We start from the raw sequence: 18822 nt of genomic DNA on the forward strand, positions 1-18822 counted from the left end.
AGGCCTTGGGTTCCAGCCCTAGCACCACAAAACTGAAATGAAAATATGAAACATGATGCCCTGCCTGTGTTCATCTCTCAGCCTGGGCTGGTGGGAGGTTGGCTGAACTCTCATGGTAATGTAGACAGCTGTGTAAGACACAAGGCAGCAAAAAATAAAAATAAAAATAAAAAAAAAAGACACAAGGCAGCATAAAATTAATGCCAGGCAGTTAGGACAGGACAATTCCTAAGTGCACAGAGGAGGGAGCCAGCGTGGTCAGGAAGAGCCTCGTGGGACCTGACGTGAGCCCCAGAGTGAATGGAGCATGGGTGAAGAGAAAGCGGTGCCGAGCAGGAGGCTCCTCCAGGAGCACTGAAGGAGACTAACTTCCATGAATGGTGAACAGTGAATGGTCTGTAGGAAGGCAGATCGAAGCCAGGGTTCAGAAGGTTGGCCCTAATGAATCGACAGATTTTACTCTGTCCTGTGGAGACTGTAGGCATCCATTTCCGTGGTAGTGGGTAAAAATGGAAAGAGACAAAGTAGAGCGATGAGTTAGCCAGCACTTAATAATTTAGGCTTGAAGTTTGAGTAGCACACTGAGGTATGATAGTAAAAGTACGGAGGTAGCAGAAACTTGCCAAAGAGGGATTAGCAATTAAGTTTAGATGTGCTGAGTATAGATATTATAGCAAATTACAGTGATAGTACTACAGACAGAGAAGTTAGGGTTAAGAATATAAATTTTTGTCATTCCCATAAATTATGACGATTGGGTTCAGGATTTTTTGTCTTTTATACTTCATTGTACTTAGGATAGCGCTTATCCTGGGTATGAAATTGAATTTCATAGAGTTGATGGTTAATATGATAAACTAGATCGTGCTTCTGAGGAAGAAAGTACAGAGAGAAACGGACTGAAAGTGGACGCTGAGGGTCTGCCTGTCTCCGGACAAAGAGTTGCGTACATGAGCCTTCTCTTTCCTCCTGCCTCTGTTCTGTGTAAGGTCCAGCGGTGCCTCAGAGATGGGAAATTCAGTCAGCCCAGAGCTGCGGGCCCTGAGTCCTCCCCACCTCACAGGTCTAGACTGTCGCCTGCTCCGAAAGCTAATGACACTCATCATCTTCTTCAGCATTACGGTACATCTCACCAAACTATTCCAACGCTCAACAAGTGCTTTCCATGTTTTTTAGGCAGTAAAGACTGGAATCGAACAAGGGAGTGATGCTGGTTATCTCGCTGAGTCACAGGTAGGGTTATTTCCTTCCAATTTTTTATTATAGACTACAGGAAAGCCAGAGATCCGATACTCTGTTTAATGCTGAAAAAGTAAGACAGATATCCAAGTCCTGGTAAAAGTTTTTTCTTCCAGTTATGATTAATCTCTGTGAACGGGAAAAAACACTGGTGGTCTGCAGATGTCTGAACTCGCTTTCTGTGATGAGGTTGCAACTAGAAAGACCAGGAGCGGAGTTAGGACCCTTTCAGAACGAACCATTTGGACAGTTTTGTTGTGCACTTGAGCTGATTTTGTTGTGATAAAATGAACAGCGTGGTAGAAAAGTTATTTTACTTGTTAGGTCCTAGACATGAAAAGTTGAACCCCAGCCTCTTTTTGGTGAATTAGGAAATGGAAAGTGTCTCATACTCAATAAAAGACAGAGATCAGAGGGATTAGAGGACCAGCCTCACCCCTTCCACTTTTCTAACACGTTGGTGTTGTTGAAGATTTAACTGGTTTGGGTTGTTTTTAAGTTTTAACCAATCTCTGAAAAATTCCATAATAGGATAATAGGACAAAAAATGTCTGAAGAACTTGGGTCAGATTCCAGAAAACTGTTTCTGGTACTACACTGTTCATTGGACATTTCTGATCTTTTCAAAAATCATAACCAGATACACATACATACACTTTTAGAAAAACTGAAGCATTCATTTGATAAAGCAGTAATTGCCCTCACTGTGTATTGCTTGGTATTTTCTATATAAGTTGGCTCTCCATATCCACAGGTCCCACATCCAAAGAGTCAGCCAGCTAAAGACCAGAAATCTTGAGGAAAGAGCCTGGGGTATGGCCCAGCTGTAGAGGGCTTCCCGAGCGTGCACAAGGTCCTAGGTTCAAACCCCAGCAAGAAAAATTTTCAGGAAAAAAAAATCTCACCTATACTGCATATGTACAGACTTTTCTCATGTTGTTATTCTCTAAACAATACAATGTAACAACTAAATTTATAGCTTTAGACTTAAAATGTGTGGGAAGATATGGAAATGTATTTTATGTAAGGGACTTGAGCACTTGTGGATTTTGGTATCATCAAGGGTCCTGAAGTCAGTCAGTCTCCCATGGATACCAAGAGGATACTATGTTCTGCCTCTTTTATATACACAGTGTTTTTCTCAACACACTAAATTCATGACCACTGATGGATCTTTAGCCACAGTTTGAAAATCACAAGTGTACTGGATAAAGCATTCACTTTGGGGAACCTTATTTTACATTCTATTAGGCCATGAAAGCAACTTTATTGAAAGGATTCCTTCTTTGGTTTTGGTTTGGTTTTGTTTTTTGAGACAGGGTCTCACTGTATAGTTCTGACTGATCATGAACTCACTATGTAGCCCAGGCTGGCCTCGAATTTGTGGCAATCCCCACCGAGTGCCAGGATTACAGGCGTGCACCACCATGCCCGGCATTTCTTGGAAATGCTATTTATACACACAGTCTTACTAGTACATTCTGATAATTTTAATAGTGTTCTCATTTGATCCCCACAACAACACTGTAGAATAGGTATTGGTTTTCCTATTTTAAGGATGAAGAAAGCTTTGCAGTAGGGAAATGACAGAACCAAGATTCAAACCTAGACTCTAGCTCTTACACGGATAACCCCTGAGTTGTGACTCACTCTCCAAGAGTGTTAGGATACTTTTGAAAGGTGTAGGTATCCGGTGGGTAGACCACTCCTGTGGAGAAAGAACTGGCATTAAGAGTCCACCTGGGTTCAAGCTCCGCTTCTGACACTCTGCAGGAGAATGGCTTGGAGCACAAGTCCCGGAATATCTCTGGGCCTCTTCTTTCCAGTCCTTAACCCAGGAGGGTGGGTGGAGACAGTTATAAAGGCCCACTTCGGCCCTTGAGACTCCAGTTCCAAGAGAGGTTCCCCCTCCTTGCTGTAAAGAATTCAAGGACTTGGTTGTACATGTACAAAGCCTTATTTCAAAGCAGCAGTCATGAAGAGCTCCAGAAGTAGTAGGAAGTAGTAAGGAGACGACACATCAGCAGGAGACAGATTTCTGCAGTGGAGGTGCTGCTGAGACCCTTGGGACCTCTGCGGCGTTGTGTGCTTTGCCCCTGCTCCAGAGAAAAATGAACCGAAGGAATCCACGTCACCTGGACCAGTGATGGCGATTCTTTTAGAAACCAGTGCCCAAACAACCCAAAGCCCACTTATTTATCCCAGAGTGCCAACACTACCATTAAACCTGAATCCTGAGGTTTTAGTTTAGGAAAAACAACTCATACATTAACATCTTTTGTCTTAAAATAAAGACACAGTAACATGCATGCCATAGGTTTGCCACCATTGACCCACCTCTTCTCATTTGCCTTTTCTTTTCAGAAATTTGGAGAGCTTGCCATGACCAAAGAATCAAAGGCCTTGATGGGACTGTATCATGGCCAAGTCCTGTGCAAGAAAAATAAATTTGGAACTCCGCAGAAGGAAGTGAAGTAAGTTAAACTCTGTAGGAATCCCTTGGGAGTTTTATTGTGTGCAAAGCTTTGAAGAGCGACAGAACCAGAGTTACACCAGTGTATTAATTCGGTCTTGCCCCAATGTCTCGTGTCCTGAGCACAGTGGAGGCTGTCTTCCTACCGGGAACATTTTGGTTTCGAAAGCTCTGCCTCTGCTGAGTTTCCTCTAGGCCCTCCAAGCAACTCCCGTAGAGCTTTCTTGTCACATCCTGCTGTCCTCTAGAAGCTGGGTTAGGTCCTTCTTCCTAAAAGAAACACATGCACTCCGCCCTGTTCAGTGGTCTTCTCTCTAAGGTGCCATCTGTAGGAAGATGCCACTCTTCCTCATTAAAACACAGAAGGCCTCGTTTCATTGTGCTTACTACCTAAGCAGTGGACACTGTACTTGGCCTGTCGTGTCAGAAGCCTTTCTCAGAGTTATGTTGCCTCACAGCACTGCAGCTTCTGAACTTTACTGATGCCCCTCCACTCTCCTTCGAGCTCAGTGCTTCTCAGCCTGAGCCTCCAGCGGACGTCTGAGAACACGTTTGGTTGTCACAAATGGGGTAGTTAGTGGCCAGGGATGCTGCCGAACCTGCGTTGTACAAGACAACCCCACAGAAAAAGTTTTCAAGTCCAAAAAGCCAGTAGTGCTGAAGTTGAAAAACCCTGTGTTAGCTGAATTATTGGTGAGGGATTGAAGAGAAGCACCTAACCTGATTGCCCTCTGGTCCTCTCACTTTTAATGAGATTCCAACCCAAGATAGACTAGACACATGAGAAGGCACGGTGAGACAGATGAGATCGTAGCCAGGAGGGCTGACTTCCAAATAGTCTGAAAGACAACTCGAACTCCTGCCCCAGCACTGAGCGATGGGTCCCAAAGAGACCCAGTTGGGGTCTGCGGCCCCTAACATTGGCCATCCCTTGCATGGATGGTAGAGTGAGATAATGCTGCCACTTAAATTTACATCTCTTCACACTTTCTCCAAAGATCAAACAGATTAACAAGGAGAACAAAGCCCTGTTCTCTGTGGAGAGGGTAAGCAGAAGTCAGAATGTTTCTAACTTCTCTCTCTCCCGTCCCTCCATGTGCACAAAGATTGCTGTCAGCTCAGTAGCGGGGAGACAGCCTCGGGACACGTTTCCGATACCAGGCATCTCGCCCCCCCAGCCCTGGGAGAAGCTGGGCCGTGTCCGGTGCTGAGGGGTGGGGGTGTCCTATCTGCTCATTTTGAACAGAGTAGAGATCAGCTAATCTGATACAAAATAAAGCCCATCTGCCTTTTCAAAAAAAAAAGCAGAAGAGGTGACTCTCAGATGAGAAGCCTCATCTGTCACGTTAGCCTGCTTCTCCTGACTGCATAGACATGTGCAGATGGTGTTAAAACCACCTGGAGAAATTGGGATTATGTACCAAATGCACAAAAAAAGAGAGGCAGCATCAATTAAAGCAAAAGATGAAAAAAGAAGGCTGGGCATGGTGGTGCACACCCTTGATCCCAGCACTTGGAAGGCTGAGGCAGGAGGATTGCTGCGAGTTTGAGGCCAGCCTGGGGTACATAGACCCTGTCTCAAAAAACAAAACTAAACAATGAAAAAAGAAAACGAGAGCCAAAGCACTGTAGCTTATGAAAATTCCTCCCCCTAGAAAAACCACAGCGCTGCTGGGGATTTAGCTCAGTGGTTCTACTGCCTGCCTTGCATGCACAAGGTCCCGAGTTCGATCCCCAATACCAAAAAAAAAGAACAACCACAGCGCAGAAAAAACTGTAACAGAACACTCCCAAACTTGCATTATATATCTTTGCACAAGCATTTGCAGTTAAAACAAAAATCATTTTATATCAGAAATTCAAAAAACCAGAACTAAATAGAGAAACAGGATGGAGTAAGAGTTGACCTAACTTGGGGAAGATACTAAAGAAAAGGTAGCTGATAAACATTTGTGTTATTACAAAGCTCCCCTTGAGAGATGCTCCTGGGACTTGAAATTAAGGTGCCTTTTTAGGATTTGAGTATGATTTTCAAACATTATAATCAGAATGATTAGGAATAAAACTTTATCCCTCTATCGGGTCTATAGGTCTACAGTGCTGCAAACTTGGGTTTCTTTTATGAAGGAAATGATTGGGGTTTGGGGCACGAGCCCAGGGCCTTGGCTCTGAACTACATCCCGGCCCTTTTTATTTTCTTTTGAGACAGCGTCTGACTATAGTTGAGGCTGTCCTTGAACTCACTGTGTAGCCCAGGCCGGCCTCGGACTTGTAGTGATCCTCCTGCCTCAGCCTCCCAGAGTGCTGGAGGAAGTAATTCTCTAAATTTTTTTTTACTCATTTACTAAATGGTATATTGTTCCAGAACTATTGAAAACTAAAAAGAACAATCACATGTGATCTCTAGTCTTCAGATCTCTGGTCTTAGAATTGGAAGAGACAGCAATGGGGTAGACAAAGCTATTGCAAAATACCATGGGGTGAATCAGGTGGGCTGAGAAGCTGCAGAAGAATTGGGTGGAAAGGCTGCACCCAAGTGGAGGCACTGGCGGGAGCAGGTGGCCTGGAGCAGACTCCAGCGAGAAGCCTTGTGAACTAATGCAGATGTGGGGTGATAGAGGCACGGGTTCCTGGCAAAAGGAAAGGTAACTGTAAATGTAAAATCACTAGCAAATAGTGAACAAGTAAGAGAAGTCAATCTGGAAGTTACCTTTTATTTAGAAAAGAACAGTACTCATGTTGACTTAAGCTTAGATTGGTTTTCCATGCTCTCCAGGCACAACTGAAAATTGGTATAGTTCCAACTCCGTGGGAAGACCAATTCCTTTAGAAACAATGGATTTGTGCATTTGACTTTAAAATCAGTCATCTAAGCAAAAGTGTACATGCCTGTAATCCCAGCTACTCGGGATGCTGAGGCAGGAAGATCCCAAGTTCAAGGCCAACCTGGGTGATTTAACAAGACCTTCTCTCAAAAGGATGTAGCTCAAGGTTGGAGCACTTCCCTTGCATGCACAGGGTTCAATCCCCAGTTGTGAAAACAAAATTATTAATGGTGGATTTGTATAGCTAGAGATGATTATTTGAAGCGCCTCATAGCTGGTTCATTGGATAATTACTTGGGTAATCTCCCACTTTTACTGAACTGAGAAAAAAGTTGTTTACCAAAACCATCCTCTTTTCCTTTCAGACAGCTGGCCGTTCTCGGTGCAGGGCTGATGGGAGCTGGCATTGCTCAGGTCTCCGTGGATAAGGGGCTGAAGACCCTGCTTAAGGATACTACGGTGGCCGGGCTGGGTCGCGGACAGCAACAAGTGTTCAAAGGGTAGGTCCACTCTCAGAGTGGGTTTTTGGGGGGAGGGGTCATGGGGGGGGTGTTTGTTATTTTTTTTGGGGTTTTTTGGTACAGGGATCGAACTCGGGACCTTGCGCTTGCAAGGCAGGCGGCGAAACCACTGAGCTAAATCCCCGGCTCCTGTGTTATTGTTGTTTTCTTACCATGAGATCCTTTTTTCTAGAAATGCTAGTTCCTTCTTTGACTTCATTTTGTTACAGCGTTCATGGACCTTTAACATCACTGGAGTCTGGAGTCTTACATCTTATAGGTACTTGTTTCTCGTTTGGTGTTGTTTTCTTGGTAGATACTTTAAATGCCACTTGCTTTACACTTGCTGTCAGACTGGCAGTTCTCCGGCCTGTGGATTTTGCTGCCCTCCTTGCACCAGCAGGGCCCTCTCCGTTGCGATGGCTGTGGTTGGGCCATGAGGGAACGGGAGGTGACTGCAGGGTCCAGGCCAGGATCAGGGCTCTTCAGCCTCGTGTTCCCTGACTGGCAGACAAAGCCAGCCATTTCCTGGTGAGCCCGCAGCTCCTGAGGGTTTGCAGGCGGTGTCTCATCTCACCTGTAAGTTGGTAAAGGGAGACCATCGTTCTCTCCCCCCACACGCACTGCCAGTTTCGCAGAGGGGAATAGAGCAGCAGCTTGGCCAAACCGGGGCTGGTGTCAGCACGGCCTGTGGCTCGGACGTGATGGATGAGCTGGCTGCCGTGACTTTGAGCTGAGTGGGCTTTTCTGATTCTAAGTGGATTGCGTAGCATGAGGACATCATCATCTGCATCTGAGAGGAGCCCGTCCCCTGCTCACCGGATCTGGCAGGCTTAGTTGTGTCGGCAGACCTTTGCAAGATAAAAGAAGTTCTGGTAAAAGGTCTGACCACACAGCCCACAAAAGTGCCATACGCTGGATAAGACAGCACCGTTGCTCTGAAACACAAGTGTCCTGAAATAGTATCTCGTGCAGTTACCACAGTGTGAAATTGCTGACCTAGAAGAGCCTCCTCCCGTGACCTCTTCTGAATACACTGTCCAGGTTTCCCTTTTTGTCTCAGAAACATCAAGTTCTGGATGCTGCCACTCACCATACTGCTGACTTGGGATGTGTTTCCTGTCTCCTCCTGGAAGTGGTTTCATTTGGCATTAGAATTGGAGCACCTGGGGCTGGGGATTTAGCTCACTGGTTCCGGCGCCTGCCTCACAAGCGCAAGGTCCCAAGTTCGATCCCCGGTACCAAAAAAAAAAAAAAGAATTGGAGCACCTTAGCCAGGTGTGGTGGCACACGGCTGTAATCCCAGCACTCAGGAGTTTGAGGCAGGAGGATTGTTGTGAGTTCCAGGCCAACTTGGGCTACATAGTTCAAGGCCAGCCTGAACTACATAGTGAGACCCTGTCTCAAAAAAAGGAGAGAGGGGCCGGGGATTTACCTCAGTGGTCTGCCTCGCAAGCATAGGGTCCTGAGTTCAATCCCTGGTACAAAAAAAAAGGAGAGGGACAAGTCTCTCGTCTGCTGACTGCTGTCGTGGTTGCCAGAAACCAAGAGATTCAAGCCCGTCCTTTTAAGACCTGAATTGGACACTTCTTTTACTCTTTTGGCTAAAGAAATCATTGAATAGAGTTTAGTTTCATACTGCCTTCAGAGGACAATTCTAGGTTAAAGTGTGGTCAGATTGACCCTACGAGAGCCTGCTTTCCTTGGCAATAAAAAGTACTCAGTTAACTGTCTGAGTTGCGGGACTCTTATCAGCGCCCCCTGGGAAAGGAGAAAGCCTAAGTTAATATTTCATACGATCGGTGCAGTGTGCTACTAGGTGCTGGGCAGAAAGCGGATGGAGAGGATGAGAAACAGCTTGGTCTCTGCCCTCTGCAAGCCTACAAGTGGAGAACAACATAAAGTGATACAGAAGCAAGGAGAGCACCCTATGGCGGAGGGCACACTGGGCTGTTTCCCCTTGAAGGAGAGAATTAGCAGAATTGCTGTTCTTCTATTTTACCATTCTGGTATTAATAGCCCCGGCAAACAGCTGTTTCATAGGGGACACCGTTTATGTAAGTTGGGCGTTAGAGGCATTTTGTAGAGGAAAGCACGTGTGCTTGGAAATCAGCCTGTCTCTGAATGCTAGTGCCCTCCCTTAACTGTTTGACCCCAAGTCCCTGGGACCCTCTTTGAGCAGCTCAGCCCCTCACAAGGGGCTCATATGGTAATCACAGTCAGTGAGAGACACAGTGACTGTCTGGTCCATGGACAGTGGGCGACGCTAATCTCCTTCCCCTCTGACTAGAAATGTACTTCTTCTAGATTGAATGACAAAGTGAAGAAGAAAGCTGTAACATCATTTGAAAGGGACTCCATCTTCAGCAACTTGATTGGGCAACTCGATTACAAGGATTTTGAAAAGGCCGACATGGTGATTGAAGCTGTTTTTGAGGACCTTAGTATTAAGCACAAAGTGCTCAAGGAAGTAGAAGCGGTAAGTAAGGGGCCCTTTGTGCTTAAAGTCCAGTGGACTGAGTGAAGGACACCAAGATGGGGTACCTTAAAGGAACAGCAGGAAAGTCGTGCTTTATATTCATTTCCAAACAAGGATTTATTAATTTGTTGTGTTGCTAGGAGTCAAGACCAGTACCTCAAGCATGTTATGCAAGCACTCTGCCACTGAGCTCCATACACTCTGTGTTTTTCAAAGGTCAAATCCAAACCCTAAAGGAAGAAACTTCAGTGGTTTATTAACCTAAAACCAGGGTTCATTAGGCTTATTCAGGTGGGAGCTCAGTCACCCAAACATACGTGTGACCTCATGGAATACAGCCAGATGTCTTGAGGTTTTTTTTATTGGCCACAAGTCGTAACCAAACTTCTTCAGGTCCAAGCAGCAAGGGAAATAAGGGGGAGACGATTTCTCCAGGCAGGATTCAGCGGCGGGGGGGGGGGGGGGGCTGTTCATGGAAATACACTCTGGGCCTGCTCCCAAATGGGCCTGCTCTCCCCATAGATAGCCAGCTCCAGAGATAGGATGGCGTGAACAAATTAAGTGTGTTAAGTGGGTAGTACAAAGAAAGATCCATGAAAAGAGAGATGGTAGTGATCCGGGCAGGGGGCAGGCCCACAGGGGACAGCCCATCGGATAAACAGAACACGGCTAGGAGGCGGCACTGACTCGGCAGTACGCTGGTATCTGTAGCAGCTGCAGCGAAGCCAGCAGGACTCCAAAGCTGCCCTTCCACTCAGGGAGAGTGCCTGTCCCACACAAAACTAAAGCCAAGCGGCCCATCAGGGACAGTTACGGGACACACACTCAAAAAATCAAAGTGTAATACTAGATTCAGCTGAGGGAGAAAATTATTGAGAAGAGCTGGGCACATTTGTGCCCCATCTGTGCTGGAGGGTTTTTCAGCTTCCAGACTCCGATGATGTCCCCAGGTCTGGAGGAAACTGCCAGGTCAGGGCGGGGATGTGCTCCCCACAACCCAGGTGAAATAGCTCTTACCATCAGGACATGGAAAATCTGGATTTGGGAGTGTCCTAATGGGAAGCCAGGGGTCAAGGAACAAAGAAAGAGGGATTGAGTTGAGTCAAGAGAAATACAGACTACAGACAAAGCAAGATAGTAGTCACGGCGGAAACATAAAGGTTAGGGAGAGATGAGGTAGGACAGAGAACCTGCACGGGAGAGAGGAGGAAAAGACCGTGGCTTGTAGGTGAGCGTGCAGTATGGAGAGGGGAAGTGACAGGCAGATGAGGTAGGGTGCCACAGACTGTCAGACTTGAGGCAGATCCAAACAACAGGACTTAACACCCATGCTGGGTCTTGAAGGAAAGAAACTTGATTCAGAGCATCTTTTCAGTGTTCATTTATTTACCCATTACTGGGACAGTCTTCAGGTGAGGATTCAGTGACCTTATGAAAGCCCATATGTATTGGACTTCCCATTGCTGGACAAAACACTTGACACCCACAGCTTAAAGGAGAACAGGTGTATTTTGGCTCAGCATTTCTGTGGCTTCAGTCTGTGGTCAGCTAGTGCCAGGGCAGAAACGGCATGTTGGGAGGGCTGGCCAAGGACAGCTTCTCACACCGTGGCAGCCAGGAAGCAGGGAGAGAAATGAGGGGCCAGTGACCACAGCACACCCTTCGGTCGCCCTACAGTGACCGCCTCTGAGTGGGACACCTCTGCTGCACCTCAGCCACTGAGGTCATCCATGCATGAACCCCTGGTGCACAGAGCCCCCATGATCCTGTCCCCTTCCAAATGGCGGGCCTGGGGGACATTTAAGGTCTAAATTGTAGGAAGAGGAAGTAAAAAGGATTGAGATGGGATGTGTTATGTACCAGTACCCTGTGGTGAACATATTCACTGTGCATCAGACATACACATTAAATTTTTTTTTAAAGATGTAAACAGTAAGACCACAGCTAGAGGAAAGCTGAGCAGGAACAAGAACAAGGGCAGCACATTCCCTAACACGAAGCCCTCAGGGATCGGTAACTGGGTGAGTGGCAGCCTCCGGGCCCAGGTGTCACTCCCGAGCCTTTCTGTGGACTCTGCCATCTCCCAGGCCTACGTGACACATTCTTCAATGCTTCCGCCCTGCAGGTGACTCCAGATCATTGTGTCTTTGCCAGCAATACGTCTGCTCTCCCGATCAAGGAGATCGCTGCTGTCAGCAAAAGACCTGAGAAGGTAAACTCTGAGCAGAGGAAAAACCTGAACTATTTTCCTGCTGGGGCTGAGTGAGGAAGGCTTAGGGCATGCGGAGAAGGACAGCGCGGATCGTGAAGTGGGTGGGGTGGTTCCCAGACACTGGCACAGCAGGGGTAATGCCGGGCCCAGCATAAGACACAGGAATAAGTGTAGTACAACTGAAAATACTTCTCTAGGTGATTTGCAACCTTGATGGGTATTATTTTTCAAGTTCAGACTTTGAAATCTACCTTGCACTACAACCAGGCATTGAAGGCTAGGCCCTAAGCAAAGAAGGGATGCTCCAGAATATTGGTGAGCTTCAGCGCAGTCTGGTGGCTGTTTAGGACAGGCTCGGTTAGAACTCCAGCAGGAGAAGGGAAGGTCGGTGACCGGGGTTGTGTCCACCTGTGGGTTCTCTCAGACCGCTGCCCAGGATGTAGCGGGCTGGGTACAGAAGCACTTCCAGTGAGCATCCGGCGTGAGGCTAAGAAAGCTACCTTTGTTCAGCCATAGTAATTAAGGGAGGCTCAGTCTTTCAAAGAAGAATAAACACCTCAGGTCTCTGGAGGATTACTTGTTGCCTCAGCTACCAGGAACCAGCCAAAGGTGGGTAGGAAATGCAAAAGGCCTTCAACATGTTCACATGTCTTGCTGCCGAGCGGCTCTGAACCACTGGTGGTACATGCATAAGTGTCCCATCAGGCTACATGGGACAGTGCCATCTGGTGGTACAAGCCACCCAGTGGGACAGTCATGCATGTACCACCAGTGGGTTAAGCTGCAGGGAACATGTTAAGCAGCTGAAATCGCCAGTACAAAGTCTACACACCAAAAACACAAAAGCCCGTTTCTTGCTAGTCCTAGGACTTTGCTAATGCAGGACTGTCCAGCAGGGCCGAGATGATGTGGGCCCTGGTGGTGCAAGCTCAGGATGGCAGGAGAAAGCTTGGGCTGATGTGGCAGCCGGTGGGCACACCAATAGTCAGCTCCTGAGGGAAGACACCAGACAGTCTAAAAGCTGTTTACAGATTTTGCAGGTGGACAGTCTGGACCTGTCATACCACAGAGTGCCTCTGCAGCATTTAAAATCAGTACGGGAGTACATGGGTGTGGGGAGAAAGAGGCGGGATGTATCAGGTAGAGGTGCAGATTCCCTGTGATGAGTGTTAACATTGTATGCCTAAAATGCACGAATAAATGTTTTGCTGTAAAAATAAATCAGTGTAGGAAGAGCCATGCACAGTGGTGCACTCCTATAATTCCACCACTGACTTGGAAGGCTGAAGCAGGAGGATTATGAGTTTGAGGACACCCTGGACAACATAGTGAGAACTGTCAAAAAAAGAAAAAAAAAAAGATAGGTGAATCCATTGCTGTTCATTTGCTCCAGTTCGTCCCTGTGCAGTGGAGCAGGCCGTGCACTTTGCAGTCCAAATCTCCAGGTACCTGAAATAACGTTTTGGGGTTTTTTTTGTTCATTTTTGTGGTGCTAAGGATTAGAGTCAGGGGCCTGCGCATGCTAGGCAAGTTCTCTACCCCTGAGCTACATCCCCAATCCCTGAGATAACTTGTCACGCACTTGCCTTATGTAATTCATCTGCCGAGTAAGGCCACAGGGTCACAAGTAGGGGACCAGCCACCTAAGCTCTCTCGCCAGCGTCTTTCCTGGGGCACAGAACCTTCAGTGCTACAGTGAAAGTCCTGACAGTCCAGCGCAAGAGGTCGCCTTTGGCACAACTTTCTGAGCGATCTGAACATTTTTGCCTGGGGTGGTGATTAGGGGCTGTGTACACTTGTCAAAACTACTGCCCAGAATGCTTAAAGATCCATGCCTTTTACTCTGTACAAGTTATATGTCAGTGAAGGCTGAGTCCTTTTGCTCAGGGTGGCTGCGTGGGAATCAGGCCCTATATATTTCAGACATAAACAGAACAGTTTAGAGATGAGAAGCTTTGGGGCTGATAAATTTATACAGCATTCGGTACCTCTGCGTATTTCACAGTGCTAGGTGGTCTGAGGTCCTTAGGTCCAACATTCCCAGGTGACACTAATGCTGGTGGCCTGGGCACTGCACTATGGGATCATTGGTTTACTGAGTCTTGAGTGCATCTGAATATTGAGAAGTGTTATTTAAACCTAGTGTCCTGGAGGCCCATCTGGGCAAAGGCCAATACATCTCTGACAGTCCTGTGTATTAACTGACTTCTGCCTGTCTCTTCCCCAAAAAGTGGACACGCTCACCTAAACCATCGGCGCCAGTACTGAATGGAGCCTTCATTCATTCTCCCCAGTAAATGCAGCGTGGCCTATGGCTGTGGCTCTGGCAGTGACCATTGGTAGGGCCAGGAATCCTTAGAAGCAGCAGGAAGAGGACCCAGTAAGTCTGCCTGGACGTGCTAAACTCTCCAGCAGAAATCCATGCAGCCAAAGCGCCTGACCTCAGCTGTCTCCCTGTGCCAGGCCGCCCCTCCCCAGTGTTTTCCTAGCAAAAGGAAGCTGTGTGGTTTCCTCCTCAGCATTCCTAAGTCTGTTGGCTTTGGGCTCCTTCGCCAGGTGATTGGCATGCACTACTTCTCCCCTGTGGACAAGATGCAGCTGCTGGAGATCATCACGACCGAGACGACGACCCGGGACACCACTGCTTCCGCCGTGGCACTTGGGCTCAAGCAGGGCAAGGTCATCATTGTGGTCAAGGTAAGAGCTGGGCGACAGTGACGCAGCCCCAGAAGGAAGGCCAGAAAGGCGCCCGGCAGGCCTACTGATTCCTGTTCTGGGCAAACGTCCCACGCGTCTGTTGGTGGTCTCCACAAGGGACGAGGCCCCGGCCCTGTGCCACTGAGATCGTCCCCTGGGAACTCTGGCTCTGCTAGCCATGCCAGAGCCTAAAGGCTGCCAGGAGACTGCTCCGCCAGGCTGCTCGACATTGCTTCCACTGCCGTTTAGTACTGAAGATTCGGATGGGGATTTTAATTTTGTTATTTGTTTGTTTGGAGTTTTTGTTTTTTGAGACGGGCTTGCTATACATTGCAAGCTGGGCTTGAACTCAAAATGTAGCCCAGGCTGGCCTCAAACTCACGGTGATCCTCCTGCCTCAGCCTCACGAGTGCTAGAATACACCACAACACCCAGCTCTGATTGAGATTTTAAATCACCTCAAATCTGAAGTGATGAGCTCTGATCCCAGCACTCTGGGAGGCTGAGGCAGAAGGATCACAAGTTTGCGCCCAGGCTGGGCAATGTAGTGAAAGCCTGTCTCAAAAAAAAAAAAAGCTGAAGTTGTAGCTCAGTGCAAAGGCCCCACTATCACCAAAATATAACAGTGATAATTAAAGTGAGGTATGGGAAAGGGGGCTGATTTCAGACTCAGGTCGTCCTTACCCAGACAGAGCCGAGCGCTCACCTTCTCTTTCTTGGCAGGATGGACCCGGCTTCTACACCACCAGGTGCCTTGCGCCCATGATGTCTGAAGTCATACGGATCCTACAGGTGTGCAGTGCCAGGAGTGCTCAAGACCTCTCCCCAGTCCTCCAAACTGCGGGTGCCCCATGAGGGTCAGGCCTCCTCCAAATGTGCTGCTCCTCCGCACAGGAGTGGGTGCCTTGAGCCCAAGGCAAGCTCCTGGTTCCCCAGAGCCCTCCGCACACTGGTGCCCACAGCTTCTGCCTTCCCTCTGGGGAGGGGCCTCCCAGGACAGAGCTGCTTGGTCGGATGCACACAGCCCCCCCACGGCTGGCCAGGTCATTCCTTCGGGAAAGGAGAGGGATCCTCGAAGCTGGGCTCTTAAACCAGACACAGAGCTCACAGCCTGCAGCTGCTCCTCAGCAGCACTGACATCTCCCTCAGCCCTGGTGCTGTTGGCCCTCTCAGCCATGGCATCTCCTTAGTGCTGAGATTCAGAGTTGGACACGTGAAGGAAGTGGGTAATTTGTTCATCCCTAAACTTCCTTAAAGTGTTGTCGAATTTCCACTGGTGCTTCGCTAAATGAAACAGCGCCCATCCCAGGCCTGGCCAGATAGCACCGGGAACAGAAGCAGATTTTGCACAGGGCTGTGACTAGGGCTAGGATGGGGAGCTTTGGGTAAGGGAATCTGAGATGGCCTTGCCTGAGGCCCCTGCTTCGCTCTCTGTCCAGGAAGGAGTTGGCCCTAAGAAGCTGGATTCCCTGACCACAGGCTTTGGCTTTCCTGTGGGTGCTGCCACTCTGGCAGATGAGGTTGGTGTGGATGTAGCGCAGCACGTGGCAGAAGATCTAGGCAAAGCCTTTGGGGAGCGGTTTGGAGGTGGAAACGTGGAACTGCTGAAACAGATGGTGGCCAAGGGCTTCCTGGGTGAGTAGCCTCAGGGAAACCTGACCAGCACCATCAGTTACAAAGTTCTGGGCAGTTTCCTGCACCCAGAGAGCTGCAGAGGCCCAGGTGGAAGATTTCCTGAACACAGAACCGATTGTAGGGTGTTTCAAAGATGATTTTGTGAGAAACTCCTCTTAGATTAGGCCTGTGGATTACGGACAAAAGGCGAAGTTCTGGGCCTCTATCACTACTGGGCCTAAGTTACGCCAAATGGACAAACACACCCTGGCCAGACCCTCTTCGACATCTGTGGAAGCAGCAGCGAAGTCACCACTTGGCGTGGGCCGCCTCAGGCCTGGTGTTACGTATCTGGATATTTAAACTCACTAACTCACTTGAGCGGCCTTTCCTTCCAGATGCAGATTTCCAAGCTCCAGAAAGCAGAGCGGGGCGGGGGGGGGGGGGGGGGTTGAGACAGTGTCTTGCTAAGCTGCCTAGGCTAAGCTAAATTTACAGTCTTCCTGCCTCAGCCTCCCAGAGGGCTGGGATTGCAGGAGTGCGCCACCACACCCAGCTTCTGCCAAGTCTTCTGGTGACGACTGAATTGCTAGGTTTGGCCAAGACAGCCAAGCTCAGGAGTGCAGAGAAGAGGCGAGAGCCTCACAGCAGGCCCCAGAGATGAAGATTCTTGGCCAGGAATGAGGGGCAGTAGTAACACGGTCTCCTCTTCTTCAGGTCGAAAGTCTGGGAAGGGCTTTTACATCTACCAGGAGGGTTCAAAGGATAAGAATCTGAACTCTGACATGGATAGTATCTTCGCGAGTCTGAAGCTGCCAGCCAAGCCTGAGGCGTGAGTCAGTCGGATGTTTCTCTGGAAGCCCAAAGCTCCCTCACCCTTGTCCCTTCTCTTCCTGGTCACCCTGAAGCTGGCACAGCCCTTGCTTCTGTCCTCACCCTGGTAGGCATCGAGGTGACTGGAGGCCAAGCCTGGGGAAGGCCCTGCTGCTCCAGCCATCCGGAAGGGTCCCAGAGAGCAGCCAGCAGCTTACCCCAGGCCCCCCTATCGCCCCGGCTCTTTATTGTTATTTTGAGCACCTGACCATTGCTGGTGTCAAAAAACACCGACGGGGCCGGGGATTTAGCTCAGAGGTTCCACCGCCTGCCTTGTAAGCACAAGGTCCCAAGTTCGATCCCTGGTACCAGAAAACCCCACCAATGATCCCTGCTGTGAGAGGCCCTGTTGCAGATGCTCAGTCTCCTGGCAGTCAGGGCAAGGCTGGGCCTCCTGGGCTGAGTCCTCTGCATGGTGGTGTGGTCCCGACTGGTGGACCAGCTCCCGCCGTCCACCCGCACTTCACCCTACACCCATCCTGCCTCCCTGTTCGTCCTCTGGCTAAACTGCCCTTCCTGACTGCAGCTCCTCTGACGAAGACATCCAGTACCGCGTGGTGACCAGATTTGTGAACGAGGCAGTCCTGTGCCTGCAGGAAGGCATCTTGGCCACACCTGAGGAGGGAGACATTGGAGCGGTCTTTGGGCTCGGCTTCCCCCCGTGTCTCGGAGGTGCGTCTGCAGGCAGAGGAGTCGGCTCTCTTGGCCTGGCTGTTACTCCCATCTCCTTTAACAAAGTCCTGTTTTTCCACTCAGGGCCCTTCCGCTTTGTGGATCTGTACAGTGCCCAGAAGATAGTGGACCGGCTCCGGAAGTACGAGGCCGTCTACGGGAAACAGTTCACCCCGTGCCAGCTGCTCCTCGACCATGCCAACAGCCCTGGCAAGAAGTTCTACCAGTGAGTGGACGTCAGTGCAAACCCAGCCGCCCGCAGCACTGGTTGGTTCCTGGCACTGTGTGACGTATCCGGAAGCAGGAGACTGAGTCTGGCCTCGGCTTGCTCCTTGATTAAAGTGCCTTCACCTCTGCCCGGCACCCTCCTGAATCTGACTGAATTGAGGTTTGCACTTCCTGTCAGAAGGTGCCCCATGTGCTCCTTTGTAAGCCCTGAGGCTGAGAGCAGCAGCTAAGAGCTCTCTGAAGCCCTCTGTTCCTGCTGGGGCCAGTGGTGGCGAGGGCGTTTCGGCATCCAGCCAAACGCAGGGTGACAATAAAAACAAACTCTCAGCCTCTGCTCGCTTGGTCCATCTCCTGCCCTTGCCCTTCTGGTTTAAGCTCCTTCAGGAAGTGAACTGGAATAAAGCCCTGTGCCTTACGTGCAGCAGTATGTTGGGAGAGTCGTGGGCAGCAGTGAAGAGGGACTCAGGCCAGAAAGCAGGGCCTTGGGTACCCACGGCCACTTGCACCTGAGGCCTAAATGCTCTCGGCCGCTCACAGCGGCACATGGGACCAGCGAAATCTCTGAGGTGTAGTGTGCCTGGATGCCACAGGTACTTTTGCCCCACTCGGCTTTCCTCAGTGATGCTTGTACCCATTTATTTTCTTGGAGTGCCTTGTGCATGTTAGAGTGAAGCAGAGGAGGTGTCGTTTCCCTGGTGTTCCGGAGCACAGAAGGCACGGGGTGCATGCAGTGGTGAGGGGCACAGTGAGGACAGCACAAGGGGTGCCAGTCCGGCCTGGCCCCACGCCCTGCTTGGCAGAAGGATGCAGAGTCACTGGATGTGTGTGGAATCTTAATTCAAGTCCACCACACCGTGCATTCAAACTCATGCTCCCAGTGACTGCTGCCTGCACCCCACTTACGGCATTTCCCTGGTCCCAGCTCTGGCATAGGGACGGACAGGCAGGGAGTGTAGCTCTAGTGCTGCTAAACCGGACCCTCACATGGAATCCTGAATTGGGGTTTGCAA

At 49.3% G+C, this 18822-nt stretch overlaps 1 protein-coding gene across 2 annotated transcripts in view; it reads left to right on the forward strand.

The window, feature by feature from the left end:
* Hadha (hydroxyacyl-CoA dehydrogenase trifunctional multienzyme complex subunit alpha) overlaps positions 1 to 18142 on the forward strand; it is a 46400-nt gene extending 28258 nt beyond the window's left edge. For both annotated transcript variants that reach the window (XM_004839129.4, XM_087216580.1), the window contains 11 exons: positions 1177 to 1233; positions 3604 to 3713; positions 6903 to 7037; positions 9345 to 9516; positions 11642 to 11728; positions 14285 to 14425; positions 15149 to 15217; positions 15865 to 16060; positions 16757 to 16871; positions 17439 to 17584; positions 17669 to 18142. In XM_004839129.4, the coding sequence (XP_004839186.1) occupies positions 1177 to 1233; positions 3604 to 3713; positions 6903 to 7037; positions 9345 to 9516; positions 11642 to 11728; positions 14285 to 14425; positions 15149 to 15217; positions 15865 to 16060; positions 16757 to 16871; positions 17439 to 17584; positions 17669 to 17814 (1374 nt within the window). In that variant the 3' untranslated portion in view covers positions 17815 to 18142. The remainder of the gene's footprint in view (positions 1 to 1176; positions 1234 to 3603; positions 3714 to 6902; positions 7038 to 9344; positions 9517 to 11641; positions 11729 to 14284; positions 14426 to 15148; positions 15218 to 15864; positions 16061 to 16756; positions 16872 to 17438; positions 17585 to 17668) is intronic.
* The last annotated feature ends 680 nt before the right edge of the window (positions 18143 to 18822 follow it).

The sequence above is a fragment of the Heterocephalus glaber genome, unplaced genomic scaffold, assembly GCF_053883595.1.
Source record: "Heterocephalus glaber isolate CG9 unplaced genomic scaffold, H.glaber_assembly_v1.0 deba00001457, whole genome shotgun sequence".
Taxonomy (NCBI): domain Eukaryota; kingdom Metazoa; phylum Chordata; class Mammalia; order Rodentia; family Bathyergidae; genus Heterocephalus; species Heterocephalus glaber.